The following is a 15,396-nucleotide window of genomic DNA, read 5'->3' on the forward strand; positions in this document are numbered from 1 at the left end:
AAGCTCTTCTGAGCTTCCCGGATGGAAGACGCTATCTACATATTTCAAATGGTCAGACACAGATGACTTCATTTCAGATGGCGATTAAGCTCACGATATTCAGTTTTAAGCACACCTACAGAACTTCAGCCTTCAAAAACACAGACGTACTGTGGGCTTTTACATTGCTTGACTACTATCACAAAACCAAATCTCTTCCTGCTCTGTATCAGCTAGCAGAAACATCAATGTTCCCTGCTCATTTTCACTCATTAGGAGTATTATATAGTATATATTAGGAGTATTTTATACTCCTAAACAACAGTTTCCAAAAGGATTTCAGTCCGCAGCCTTTCCAAAGACACGTACTTCCAGAAGCATCAATGTGCCCCAGACATTTTAAAAATTAAAATTTAAAAATACATTTTAAAAACAATGTATTTCCAGGCCTTTCAAATCCTTTAACCTAAGAAGTCACTTATAACCAGCCAGCCCGTTTAACCAGTAGTCTCTATTACGTTGCTTTTCAACAGAAAGAATTGATAAGCATATTTTGATAAGCACAGCAGTATGCTGTATCTACTGGATTCATATTCAATTGTATTCCTCATTTCATTGTCTCTTCAAAAGCACTTCAAATAAATCAAGTAACTCAATTTGCAAGTGAAATATAAAAATGGTTACACAGAAAACAACGGCAAGATTAGTATAGGTTGAAGCAAAACTCCTCCTGCAGCTCTACGGTAAATAAACCTACCACATATATGCCTTTATTGCCAATACTGAAAGGTCAGTGAGAACGCGCAATGCTAAGACTGGAGATAAGTATTTTGCTAGAAGAATACTTCCGTGTCATTGACGCCGTTGTACGTTAACATCACAAAATGAAGAGCATTCATTAGCATATACTATCCTCAGTTCCATTTTAAGCCAGGTGGCATTAGTATGTCGGGCTTGACGTTGAGTTCTAGTCCGCTAACGATGAGAATCTCAACAGTTAGACGTATGGCAAGACGGCATTTCCATCCACCAGCTGCAGAAATCTCACTGCCTAGACACGTCTGAGGAAGACGACTCAAGTATATTTTGATATTCCTTCTTGAAACATAAGGGGAGCCAAAGAATTTAGAATCTTTGTGGTAAATTGTTTGTGCAAAAACAAACAACCCATAAAATAGGAGCAAGTTGATACACAAACTTGCCTGTGCAAGTCTGTCTTTTACGGCCCCCCAGCAGCACAGCTGCGAGGCGGACTAGAAGACAACTACAACCAATCTCTCTCAGCGTCTGGGGAACAAAACATAAAATTCAGGAATAAGTTGAGATCTCATTTTTAACTGTCTCAGGAACGCTGCAGAAATTCTTGAAAGCTCCTGAGTTACAGATTCAGTCACTTAGAAATAATAAATGTTATTTATTAGTGTATTGTATTTAACAGAGCTACTGCGAGCAAGACTCCAGTAATCTAAGACCACAGGAATACAAAGTGAGCACAGACTCATCTAGATTTTAGATACCAAATTTTGTAACTTCTGCTCACGCAAAAAGCCTAACCAAAACCTTTCCTTGGACTACCCTCAAATGTTATATTCCTTGAAAGCCTCATGTCTGTGGGAAGAAAACATTAAATAATTTGAACACATGCTTTAAATAAAAAGAAATCAGCACGAAATGTGTGGTTCACGCATTACAAACGACAAATGACAAACAACATCAGTGCACAAGACATAGCTCTAACTTGTTAGGTTATTTGCATACACTACTGTAAGTTATGAAATCCTGAAGAATAAAACACTTTAAAAAGAAAACATTGCAGGTTGTTACAGAAATCCTTTCAAACTGTTGTATGAGGTTTCTAAAGTCTGTCCAGGAACATATTATCTGAGAGTCAGCTAAAGTTATTTGTCATGTCCCTCTGTGTTACAGCAGTTGTTTCACTTCTGTATGCTTCAGCCTTTTATTTTTAATCTACGATACACATTTTCTTCAGTATTCACTGTTGAGCAAAAAGAAACAGGCAACACGAGAACAATCAGATCAATCGAGAAAGGCCCAATCTTAAACAGAAAAACACCTGGCCTTGTTAAGCTACGTAGCTGTACGGAGACATCCAGATTTGTACAGATAAATACATTTGCCTCAGAAAACAAGCTTCCTGGCACATATTGCACACGTTAAAAATGTGAACTATTTCATCTCAGAACAGGAAGATGAACATAGCAATTTGAAGCCTTGCACAGGAGAATCTCTTGGTGTCAACAGTCCTAACTCTTCCCATTTAGAAGAATATCATTCAGGTAGATGACTAGCACTGAGGTTCTTAGTCCCAAGCCAGCTCCTGAATTACTCAAACTTTTGATTCATGCTTAACCTCACCTTGATATTTTCTTGGTAGTAGCAGAGTATTCCTTCTATTTATAACGTTACGTCTCTACCACTACTAAAAATTAAACATACACGTACATCTTAGAAGCGGACTGCTTTAAGCAGAAAAGAAATTGCTAAATGAACTACAGGAAAGGAAATTCTTAGGATATCCTTAAACACAGTATTTACTAACAAACCTTATTTTGATTGAGAGAATCATTCCTTAGTCTCTGTTTGTTCTTCTGCAATTTACTGGGCATCATCTTTCCCGTTCTGAAGTCAAAACTGCTGAGATCAACAGTGTTTCCCAGGTATCTTGCCAACTGAGGCTTGCTTCTGAACTTCTTACCACTTGGACTAAAAAGAAGAAAACACTTTAGTATGTTTTGTTGTACAAGAGGATACAACCTTGACTTCTTATAACAGGTTTTATACCTTGTTAAACATCTAAAAAGTTTCCGTTATCTTTATTCCATGTGGCATGTTCATTGATGTGTTGGTTAGCGATGGTATACCTGCCCAACCTCCGCATATCCGCTCCCATCCTTTGCGCAGGATTTCATTTATGGCGGGCTGTTGGACGCTAGGGTACGCTGCACCGTGGGAAGCTGGGTTAGCATACAGCTAAACCAAACTCCAGTGTAACGAGTGGAAATGTCGGCCTGTGGCCAAGTGCGGGACCCTCTCTGCACAAATGTAAAGACCAAGGTTTAAACTGATGGCTAGCTAAGGCCAACCTAGACTCAACAGCAACCCTTCTCAGCTCTCGAACAGCGGGGCGTTACGCAGATGCACAGAACTAGGATTCGAGGTGCCGTGACATCTCTTAGCTATTCAGCCACTGAGACTGGTGAGCAAAGCCAGATAAGCAACTGAGCAACAAGCAAGCAAGCAGCAAGCAAGATGATGCAGAGTAGGAAACAGGTCCGAAGCTGCAATTGTGTATATAGATCCCACCATAACAAATGAAATCAGTTCTAGGGCAGTTATTTACACTAGAATTCATTTGGAATTATGGAATTATTATTACCCCAAAGTCCCATCTGACGTTTTTGAGTGACATCAGCAAATATCCAATTCCCAGTTATCCTAGGGAAGCCGTATGTCAACCAATCTTTACATCCCAGAACTTTCTATCCCCTCATCTCTACTTCGTTCTCAAGCGTCCCGAACACAGTCACACATGTTGTGCACACACTGGCTGCACTAAATATACATTTAACCCACGAATATTTTCACCAACGTCACCAGGGCTTCGTGTATGCTTACTAACCGGTCTGCATGCCCTGCGTGCAAGTCACCGCTAATACGCACCTTACTGACACGAAGTTCTATACGTTCTTTTCACGCTAAGGGACAACGGTGCTGCCTCCAGCCTTAAAAGCTCGGCAGGTAATCAAGTATCAAGAATTGCTATGGGAAACTCAGGCTGCAACACCAGTTTGTGATAGCCTCTCAGTATAGACAGCCCTGAAAATGGCTAAATACCCGTCACGTGAAGCCAACGGTCCCTTGGCCTAACGCAAATTTCTATCCCGCGAAACAAGCCAAGTGTCGAAATCTTCCCACTGCTGAAACCCAAAAGGTTAACTGAGCTCAGAGAGTTTTTCACGCCACTTCCTTTCTGCGGAAAACTACTGAAGATTTTTGTTTTCTTCACTTTTCAAAATTTTTTTTTTTTTCTCACTTAAAAACACCTTGAGGCAAGAACTTCCCCATGGAAGGATACGTATTGAATTCCAGGGAAAAAAGCTAATTAAGCCAAACATTTTTCAAAGTCATTTAAATGAATCCAGAAATATGGAAAGACATAATTAACAAGAGGTAAAGGGTGGGAGAAAAAGACTTAAAACAGATCACAATCTAAAGCTAACCTCCTCAAGGATGGGTGTGGGAGGGGAAAAAAAACCCACCACACATACGTACACACACACACCCCGCCACAAAACTCTTTTCTCCTTCTCGTAAACCAAGAATTGAAGCTGCGCTATAAGCCAAACTAAACACAACGCCCGTTTTATTTTAGATAGTGGAGATTAACACCCTGGCTTGTTAACAGTAGGAAGAATTCTGCACTGAAGGTCAGAGACGGAGCAAGTCTTTCGCGCGGCAAGTAAATGTGCTGTTAAAATAATCTGACCCTTTGTCTTTCCTTCCTATTCAGGCACCTGTAGGAAAAGTTCAGGATAAAACCTTCTCAAGAATGGCTGGCTGCCTAGCTAAATGTCCCTGTTTCCTAACAGACTGGAAGGACTGAATTTACTGAATAAGGCCTCCTGTTAGGAATTGCTTTCCCAGCTTTCCTAACGAACATAAAACACTGAATGAAAGAAAACAATGCCTATAAGCAAACCTGAAGTTGGCGTTAATATTCTCTGTTCCAGACACTTTTCTTAAAAATTAAAACCTGTATATACTCGGTCATTTTAATCCATAGCTAAGTAACTACTAAAAGGACAGAGAACCTTGACATCCTACACCTTCTTCTATTATATCCTAATTTTGGTACCGAAGATGAAGCATGCTGTCTTTCATTTTTCCCATCTCACCACCTTCTGTAAGAAGCTAACGGACTGCGTCATCAAGACAGCACTCTTTTTACGAGCTTTCCTCTTCAGGTTCCTTGGAGAGAACTGCTTCACGTACGCCTCAGAGGTCTCCAAAATTCCAGCAGTGAGCAGTTATCAGCCCAGCTTCACTAAAAATTCTTCCTGTAGAACTCCGAAAACAGATTTCACAAATAACAGCAAACTTCATAAATGCATCCAACATTCCTAAATTCTATTATTTACACATCTACCATTTTGGGGGGTGTCTTTGTTTGTTTTGTTCAGTAATCCAAAAGCAAATCAAATCAATGATCCAATATTTCATATTAGTATCCGCATGGATCATCGGCAGGGCTGGTATTCAAGGCTGTTTCAATCCACAGCACAAAAGCTACCATTTAAGTTAACGGTGAAACTCTTAGCAGGGACAGACTGCAATCCATCAGCAAAATACCTCGTTTCACCTTAATTTCAGCGTTAACAACTGCATTTTTGTGCTGAGATTAAAAATATATATATATAAAAATTAAAAAATAATCCAAGACAAAAAAGAAGCAACTGAAAATAGGCATTTTTTTTAGTAAAAAGTGTTTGACATTCTGTCCCATAGCTTTTGCTTCCATGTTTTCCCACGCTGGTGTGAAGGATGGTAGACTTGCTCCGTCTGTCCTTGACCTGACATGACAAGAGCAAACAAAAGAGGCCGGCAGAGAGGAATCCGTCCACCTTAGCTTTGCTTCCCACTTCAGTCACGTACTAATTCTGGACTTTTTTTACATTTCCCTTATTCCGCCATGCATTCTCATCGTCCTGCTCCTTTTCCAGATGTTGCTGCCTCCAGCCGGCACTCGGGGACCCCAGTACCTCCCCGTCCCCGCAGAAATGTGTCGCTCCTCTGCATCCCACTACATTCATATTGTTGTCAATGCGTCTCTTCCTTCCAAGCGGTGAACCAACCATCTGCCCTCTCTGACAAAAAGCAGAAATTCTTCTTCTTAGTCCTTAAGGGCATAGTCTTCTATTCCTTATTGTCATCCTGAATCATCCCCTTATCTTCGAGGTCACCCAATTTCTCCTGCTTATTTTCTGATCCTCACTTGTTCTGATGATGTCCCAGGTATGAACCAGCACACGCCGCTTGCGCATCCAAATTAACAGACGTTAATAACAGACTGGTGCCAAGAATATCATCCATGCAACTCCATTAGTAGCTTACGACAACCAAGAAGCCCATGTTTTATCATAACCTATTATTTGTCTCCTCTTTACCCCCTATCTTAACCATCTTACAAAACCTGTAGCATTTTCTGTTCTCCAGCTTCAGTGAAACCTAAGGACACACAATTGAAAGCGCAGTTCACTGAAGTCCGACAGACTGAGTAGCATTCCTTCTGCTTACTTCAGAACATTATTTTGGCACAAACTCTAAAATCTAGTGAATTCTACTAGGAAACTACATTTCATTTCATTCCGTTTTCCACAAAAGCCCCTATCCTTAATTGCTCTTCATTTCAGAGTTTCAACAAATTCATATGATGTCAAAATACCGGAGAAAGTACATGCTCCGTAAGCCTTCTGGTTCAACCTCAGGAGCTGGCAAACAAAATACCCACTGGCCTTCCATTCAGTTTCAAGGCTGCAATTTTTTCTAACGCCCTCCAGACTCGTCAGTTCATATGTCAGACCTTCCCCCTGTTCTAAGAGAGAGATGAATACACGAGCTGGAAGGAATTGAATAAACTCCAAACTTTATTTCCACCCCACCTAGATTAGTTTTCACATATATTCCCTTTTTTTTCACTGCCAGTCCTGTAGTTGTTTCCATTTTCTACCCTCAAAGTGCAGGCTGTCAAATCACTAAAGTAATACCTTAATTTCTGAATCATTCCCAGATTATCTTCAATCTCTAACCTGCTCCTGCTGCAAAGCTTTCTCTTACCTGCAGAGAAAGCTCCATGAGGTAAAAGTCAAATAAAAGGCTTATTTGCAGAGGCTTTATTTGAACATCTATTAAATAATTAGTATGCACTAATGGAAAAGAGTGAGGTTATAGAACCTATTTAAACCAGTACGTCTACATAAAAGCCTGCTACTTACACATCTTGGTTGAAACTAAGAAACAGCATGTTCTTTTTTTTTTTTTTTTTCTAAAGGTGTTAAAACCAAGTTTAAGTTCAAACGTAGTTTTGAGTAGAAAAGAAAGGCAGAAGGAGAAGTAAGCACTTTCTTCTCTCTGAGAAGGCACTCTGGATGATACTCCGGAGATATCGCAGAAGTCAAACCGAAAGGGACCTTGAAGGAAACTCAGACTTCGAAGTCACACTTGCTGAAGAGGATTTTTAAAATGCATTGCTCTGAGTTCACATACTCTAAAATTTCAACTGCTGCAACAGTCAGAAGCGTGGACCACTACATTATTTTAAGGAAATGTGACACAGATATGGGCGAAACCAGTAAAATTTGCCCTCATCCACATGTTCTGCACATTCCTTAATTTTACACTGACTTCTTTCATGCAAGAAGCAGCAAGTGAAAGCGCTCTTTCAGGGTGCTGTGACATAGCGGAGCCTCTGCTCCGACTAAATTGCAGCGCGACCCAACACTGAGACAATTTAGGATTGCAAGATCAATGTGGGATTACACAGGAATATCTCCACATCCAATTTCAACAGCAGATTGGTGTAACACTGTTACTTTTATAAGCACTAACTAAAAGAGTTACAAATATTTAGCCTTACCTAAAGACAGTTAACTTTCTAAAGCTTTTTAAAAAATGTGTTAACTTCAATTAGAAGTTTCTGGTTTGTTTTTTTTTCCCACAGAGGAATATTACATTTAGTGCACCTGACTTAGTTCTACCATAGCTGACATGTGGATCAGCACTTTATCCTGTCAAATTAAACACCGTACAACGTTCTCCGACACAGCCGGTTACCAAAAAACAGCACACCTCAGAAGAGGTGACGTGCAGCAACATCTCCAAACTATTCTTTCAGTGATACTATCAAGGCTCAAATGACTTTATCCAAGATTAAATGAAGAACACAGCCCTTCACCTCCAGCTATACGCTTGTGCAAATTCACATACTGCACAAATTGAAGTTCTCAGCGGGCTGGAGGTCATTATGTTATATAATGAGCTCGCAAGGAACTTTATTAAAAAAACCCCACTTTTCAGATGTTTCCTGTGAAGCGGCAGAGCCAGCTAATTAACGTACAAGGAAGTTACCTTGAATTTGATCGCAGAGCAAAACCTCCTCGATAACTCGCCTATCTGCCCCCCTTCCCCAGTTCAAAATGCACAGCAAGCTTACGGGCAAGACAGTAGCGTGGCTTATTAAAACACTGATCTTCTTGGCAGACATTTCTGGGTTCGGTTGCTTTCAAAAACATTTTGGCAAACTTCCTTTTTTTTTTTTTTTTTTTTTTTTTAAAGTTTTTGCTTGCTGGCCCTCCCCATCAAACAGATTTTTGAGGAGAACGTCAACCACAGCAAGCTAGATGCTCCAACAGCAGATGATAACAGGGAAAACAGGCTGCCTTCTCCAAGTTGAAAATGTCTGGCTTTTCAAAGCAGCTCCAGCTTCACAGTTTTGCAGCAGTGGTTGAAATGAGAAGAAACTGAAGAAAGAGAAGGTGTGATCTCATGGCTATTCAAACTACAGTTCATTCCCTTAATTTAGTATTTATTTACACCCTCTCCTACAGCACTGCAGGGTCAGTCTAAACCGATCAGTCACGTCACCTATCCCAAGGTGGCCAACAGCCGCACGGTTCCCGTTTTCTCCGGATCCCATCTGGCAGGCTGTAGTCTGACCTAGAGCCACACACCCATGAAGAGGAAGAAAAATGCGAAATGGAAAAGGCAACTCAGATTAAAGACACCTTAATCTGGCTACCTAACAGAGGTAGAGCAAGGCAAAGTATTTCTACCAATCGCTCCCCTCCACAGGTTGGGAACAAAGCCCAGGAAAGTAAAGGAGATTGAAAATATATCCGAGCATTTCACAGTGCAATCGTAAGTAAGACCACAGAAATCCCACAGTTGTTTGATCTTCCCTTCAAGGGAACCTAACACTGGAGAGCTGCTGACTAAAGCCTCCCAGGTAGCTGACCTCGAAGGGAACGCGACAGACTTGTTCACCACGATATCAAAATTGCTCTTCTACTGCTGGAGATAGCTTTCCTCAAAGATTTGTTGGCAAATGCTCAAACGCACACTCTAAGATGTTCAAAGATTCGGTAAAGAAGTCACTACGTGAATGGCATAACATAATACGTTTCCATGCCTTCAAAGGGGTTCAGCATTTGGTATCTAACTTCACTTGCAACGAAAATATGTTTTTTTACACAATACTACGTATAGTTTATACCACCACACTAAATCACCAACAGGAATTGACACCAATAAACTGCAAAAGGTTAATTTCCAGATTGTTATTTGATCTTCTATTTATGGAAATCTTTTGGATTCATTTATCAGAATCCGTTTCTGTTTTCTAAACAACCTGATGAGCTCCTTTGCTGGGACAGAGGGCTGATTCATGGTGCCCTTGTACAAAGAAGTCAGAGTTACCACTATGACTTCGTAATAATCATTACGATGGTTTGGCACAGGGATGAATTCACCCTATAAAGAAAATAAATTTATTTTACATACTAAGACCCTATTAGGCAGCACGGTTCAACCAGCTGCCCCAAACTTAAGTAGGGGAGACTGTTACCATGCATTTTCAGAGATCAATGCAAGTACTTGAGCCGTGGAAATACAAAATAACGCCCGTTCCACTTAAACTTCTTTTTTACTTTCTCCTTCCAACAGGCAAAACAAAAGGCAGCCAAAATATTCAAACTAAAACCTAAAGATCATCAGAGAAAGCCTACACAAGAAAACTTGGGCTAACTTGTTTGTTATTATCATTGGCCTCGTGCTGGTTTTCATTTAAGTTCAGAAAAGCAGGAGAGTTTTGAGCGGTGAAGGAGAAAAGGTGCAGACTTTCAGAAGGGAGGAGAAGAACAAGGTGGCAACCGAAAATTCTCCTCAACGAAGGCCGGGGTGCACTGCAGAAAAAAGATACGATAGGAGCAGCACCAAGAAATTAACAGGCAGGTAATGGCAGCGAGTGTTTTCTTGCACAGAAGGTGAAGTACATTCTCGAAATTTAGACCGCGCTATTAGGACTTGTGCTATGCTCTAATTACCTTTGGAAACAAGAAACCAATAAGCCTCCATATAACACAAGCACAACTGAGCATCACTCAGGAAGTCACGACTTGCTCATTTTTAAAGATAAAGGTCTCCCTAAAAATAAAATTAAAAAAAGGGCCAAAAAAAAGCGCACAGAATTAAACTAATTCTACCGTCACTGGAAACTCTCCGGCATTTATCTTACTGTCAAACCACAAAACAAACTTCAAAGGGACGTCTGTTTGCCCCGTGGGTGCACCTATACTGGAAAAGCTTTTGTAGTTAAACTTAACAGCCTATTAGAATCCACTGAAAGCGGTGTCAACTACTTGGCTTTTTTCATCTCGACTAGCAAACAGCAGAGTGGTTCTTGCTTGCTTTTTTCCCACGAAGAACAAATGCATCAAACCAGAATATTAACTTGCTGCTGCTATGAAAGAAGTAATTTCATGCCAGAGTTTAAGAAACATTTTTCAACAGGTAAACGCTCTAGGGGGTTATATACACTAAAGGGATTTTACCAACAAAAAGAAGGGGTAAAAAAAGCAGAAGCTGAGATACCCATGTTCAAAGTTCCCACTTTACTCAGACTTCTGCAGGACTTTGGAAGCATGACCGAGTCTTTCGACAGGGCAGCAGCACCCCCTACCTCACAGTACACTCAATAAATAATACTTAAAAAAAAATCATGATGCCAGTTTACTGCAGTATTAGGCCTTACATAAATAGGTTACTACTAGGAGAGTCGCTTAAAAATTGCTCTTCGTGTAGGTACAGTTTCTCAGATAACAATAAGATAACAACAGTTACGACAAATTGGAAATGTGGTGCATACAAGCACAGCAGCTTGATTTAAACGGAAAATCAGACGTATAGCCTTCAACGTAATACCCTGTCTGTAAACAAAGTGAAAGAACACTCTCCGATTATCACTCTGCAGATACGGGGAGGACTTTATAAAGGACTTTGTCGCAAAGGCAGACAAACCACTCAGAAAGAGGACTTCTTCTTCTCGAGGATGACCAAAAATTACTTTCCAGCTCGCCTTTGCTGTAAGTTGAGCGTTCACTTTATAGTATGGACAAGACGGTGTCTTCAGAGAATTCCTGCCTTCCTTAAACTAGAAAAGATCACATATATTCCTGGAAGTTGCTATGTATCTCAAACTGATTCAAAAGAACGCTGCTTTGTCTCCGCGCCGTCATAACCTTCTTCTTCGTGACTTTAAGCCGTATCATTGTCACCGTGAATATTCCTCCCTCTGGAGACGGAGCACCTGGAGTCGCCACCACGCGCACCCCAGCTCCAGGCCCTATTGCCCGTACACCCTTCCAGGAAGTTCCCGGCTGTGGGGATTAAAGTCTAAACCGAGGATTTTTTTCTGAGAACGCTGTGCTGGTTTGGCATTTGTCCTCCCTTCAGTATCACGATTTTTAACGCACTATTCCCTAGATCAAATAAGTTTATATTACTAAATACAGTAATTCTCTCCTCCCTCAGACTCGGCTCTAGAAGGATTAGATTTCCCCCCAGCACCATTAGCGAGGATTCTGCAAGCCAAGCCAGGCCTCTGGTGTCACCTGCGCAAGCCCACTATCCCCAAATCAAGGCACGCATGGAGATCTATTTCTTCTGACTGTTTGTAGGAAATTAAGCAATTGGAAGTTTAAGGGACTTATTCTGAAGATGTACAAACTTAAAATGCAACGTACATTTTCATCATTGTCCTACGGTTGCCAAAAAAGTGCGGTATTGCTCTTGAAGTGGTCATGCCAAATCCTGACGATGCAGGCTTTTAGGGAATATTAGTCTGTCTAAGGCACACAAACCAAAACCCACTTTGTACCCAACTACATATTTTAACAACGTAGTGCTTATTAACATTCTTCTTCTTTTTTTTTTTTTTTCCAACAGAGCGAGAGTGACATAACTCTTTTGGATGTATTTGGCCTGCTCTACTTACTGGATCAAAACAGATTTTCATTTGTTTTAAATATAGCAGTGCTGAAATCTGCCTCATAGCTATAACAGAATGAAAAGGGAGGAAAGAAAAAAAAAAAGAAGATAAATTTCCTATGCCAGTCCTGCCTGCAGCCATAAAAACATTTTTTATTTGTTTCACTTTGGTTGTGCAGAAGTAGTCCTGTTACTGAACAGAAGTTATTTCTCTAGACATAAATGACTACTTATTTTTCCAAACCTGTAATCTGTAGTGAAATCAACAAACTCTAAGCTATGAGTTGCCTGGTAAGTTTTTAGTTTCAATTTTGCGGTTGTTTGGCAGAAGCTCTGCATCACTGCTAACCATGCTGGAAGGCGTCCTAAAATTTGAAACATTTATTCCTACCACTTTCCCACATTAAAAAGACAGAATTCTGGAGTCAGTGATGAGCAGATTACAGTCTTGCATCTTCAACAAAAATTGCGTTAAAGAGTTTCTTCGCCGGGTTTTAGGCAACGGCAGCGGCAAAATCTGAAGGATGAAGGCTCAGGTCATTACGCAGAAGGGGCTAACCTCAAAAGCTGCGTTTTGATCTAGTATAGTATTTGTGAAGTACTTCCACCACTTTTAACAGCTTTTTTATGATAATCACAAAGGTCAGAAGACTCCTGGATCTATGTGAAGAGGGCCAAAAAACACCCTGCCAGAAACTACTGGAAGCGTTTCACTTTATCTGAGCAACTGGTTCACATCTTCCTAAAGCGTGACGAGTTAAAATACCATAAAGCAGTCCTGAAACAAGCAAATTTCAAAATGCAAATAAGGTAGATTGCAACACGTACTAATCCAGCAAGAGTTGTTCTTAATAACTATTATTATTTAGACCGTCACAGTAAATGAAGCTTTGTTCAATCCCTTTTGGTTTTTTTCTAGCCTCAAGAAATCGTAAAAACCCAAACCTCAGGTTTTTAGTCAGCTAACTAAGGCGCCTTAATGAACTTCATGAGGTTACATGTCATTCTTTGCAAAGCAAAAACTAAAACCTGGAACTACTAGAACTGACTGCATTTTCCCCATGTTTTCATAGCTTAATTAAGGACCTGTACTGCATAAAGCACTGACACCCCTATATTCTGATGGGACAAACACACGGCTAAACTCAAGGGTTTTTAAAACAGGTCATTCTGAACAAACAGCTGAAGTGACTTGAGCTTCCTACGGTAAATATATTCCAACAGAGTCAGCAGCGACTGCCTGGCTTGAGAAACATCTGGCATTTAATTCTGGAAAGAATAATCCTAGGCAGAAAGTTCAGTTTAGCTATCTGCAGAAAACCAGGACCCATCCAGAAAAGAGGATTCGGATTGTAGACTCAAGCGCAGTCGTTCAGACAGGCTTCACCAGGCAGCACCGCAGAAAGGGAAGGCAGATGCAGAGAGACAGACAGCGATGCCAGATGCTGCCCAATCATCTGCCGCAATATTAGCAGACGGTTGGGAGCGCGAGTCAGACAAAGGCGGTAAGACAAAACCAGAACTTGTCTAAAAAAGTTTTCAATCGGATTCATTCAAAAAGCTCACGACAAATCAACATTCCTCCTCCACAGCTAGCGATCCTTTCATCAGACGTTTAATTTTCTTTAGCAGCGACACGTGATGGGTCAAATGATGCCATATATTCAACACTGACAGAAACCGGCTTTTCCATTAGCTGGTATCTGAGGGGGAGCAAGCACGGCTTCTCCCTCCTCCAGCCGGGCAGCAGAAAGACTGAGTCCATTCCTTGCCAAAAAAAAAAAAAAGAGACTGCTAGGCCTGCTCGGAAAGAGCAATGTTAGGGAGAGGTTTCAGGTGTGGTTCATCAGATGCATATAGAGCTATAAATAGAGGTGCTGTGGGTAAGAGGTTAGCCGTTGCAGAAGGCAGCTTCCTCTGCTGTGCAGCAGGCTGGACTTACAGAAGCATGGCCTAAGAGCAAGCCTTCAGAATTTATTTGATTTCTGCCTTGAGAAAAGAACTACCTTTTCCGTTTCTGAAAGCAAGCGGGAGGGTGAAACAAAATTAGGTTGCTGTTGCTTCTCTTGGTTTTACTATAACCTGTGCAGTAATAACGAGAACGTTTAGCAGCGGCAAGACTTCTCCAATTTTCACATGCTTTTAACTTTGCTACAATTTCAACTGTTGTTACTAATGGTAAGCTTCCTAATTAATTCAGTGTGGGGTGCGTGTGTCCCCCGCCAATGACCTAACTATTTTGGTAGGACGTCTTGGGTACGGATCATGGCAACTCTGATTTAGTTTAAATGCGGGGGGGGGGGGTGGTTCTCTTTGATCCTGCTCTCCCGAAAAGCCAGGCTCGGGAGGGCCGTCGGGGGCCAGCCTGCAGGAGCACCCCGCTCCGGGGTGAGGGGCTGAGGGGCCCCGTACGAGCCCTGCCAGCTCCCCGCCTGCCCAGCCGCCGGCCCTGGCAGTCGCCCGCTGGAGGCAGGGACCCAGGGAGCATCGCTACAGCCAGCCGGCGGCTCCTCCCGAGCCGGGGGCACGGCGGGCGGCCCGGGGCTCCTGCACACGCGGCAGGAGGAGCTCTGGCGGGGGGGCCTGGCCTCCAGCCCGCCCTGCGGCCGCCTCTCCCCGAGGCCCCCCACGCCGCAGCCGGCGGCCGACCGATCCCCGCCGCCGCCGCCCGCGGGGCCGGGCCGCCCCGGAGCGCTGCCCGAGGAGAGGCGCCCGCCCGCCCGCTCCTCTCCCGGCCCCGGCGCTCTCCTCAGCGCGGCCGTCAGGGCCGGTCCCCGCAACGGCCCCTGCCAGGCGGGCGGCGGCGGGAGGGGAGCGGCCCCCACCGCCCAGCGGCCCCTGACAGGAGGCGGCGGGAGGGCACCGGCCTCACCCCCTGCCAGGGCGGCCATGGCGGGAGGGCACCGGCCTCACCCCCTGCCAGGGCGGCCATGGCGGGAGGGCACCGGCCTCACCCCCTGCCAGGGCGGCCATGGCGGGAGGGCACCGGCCCTCTGACAGGCGGGCGGGGACCGGCCCCATCCTCGCAGCGGCCCCTGACAGGCGGGCGGCGGGAGCGCAGCGAGCCCCTCGGCCGCCCCCCGGCAGGCGAGCGGCGGCGGGAGGGGAGCGGCGCCTCCCTGACAGGCGGGCGACAGGAGGGGACCGGCCGCTGACAGGCGGGCGGCGGGAGGGGAGCGGGACTCCCCGCGGCCCCTGACAGGCGGGCGGCGGGAGGGGAGCGGGGAGCGGGACCGGCGCCAACGCCGACCCTCCGCGCCGGCCCTGACAGGGGGGAGCTCGGGGAGCAGGTGGCGGCTGCGGGGCCGGGCGCGGGGGAAGGCGGAGGAGCGCTGGCGGCGGTCCCCGCCCGGGCCG

General features: G+C 43.7%; 1 protein-coding gene across 1 annotated transcript in view; it reads right to left on the minus strand.

The window, feature by feature from the left end:
- The window catches only part of LOC309601813 (methyl-CpG-binding domain protein 2), a 41,303-nt gene that overhangs the window by 25,592 nt on the left and 315 nt on the right, over positions 1 to 15,396 (minus strand). The window contains exon 2 of the mRNA XM_082334962.1: positions 2,544 to 2,703. Coding sequence (XP_082191088.1) covers positions 2,544 to 2,703 — 160 coding nt within the window. The remainder of the gene's footprint in view (positions 1 to 2,543; positions 2,704 to 15,396) is intronic.

Source organism: Platalea leucorodia (genome assembly GCF_965183815.1).
Source record: "Platalea leucorodia genome assembly, chromosome: W".
NCBI classification, from domain to species: domain Eukaryota; kingdom Metazoa; phylum Chordata; class Aves; order Pelecaniformes; family Threskiornithidae; genus Platalea; species Platalea leucorodia.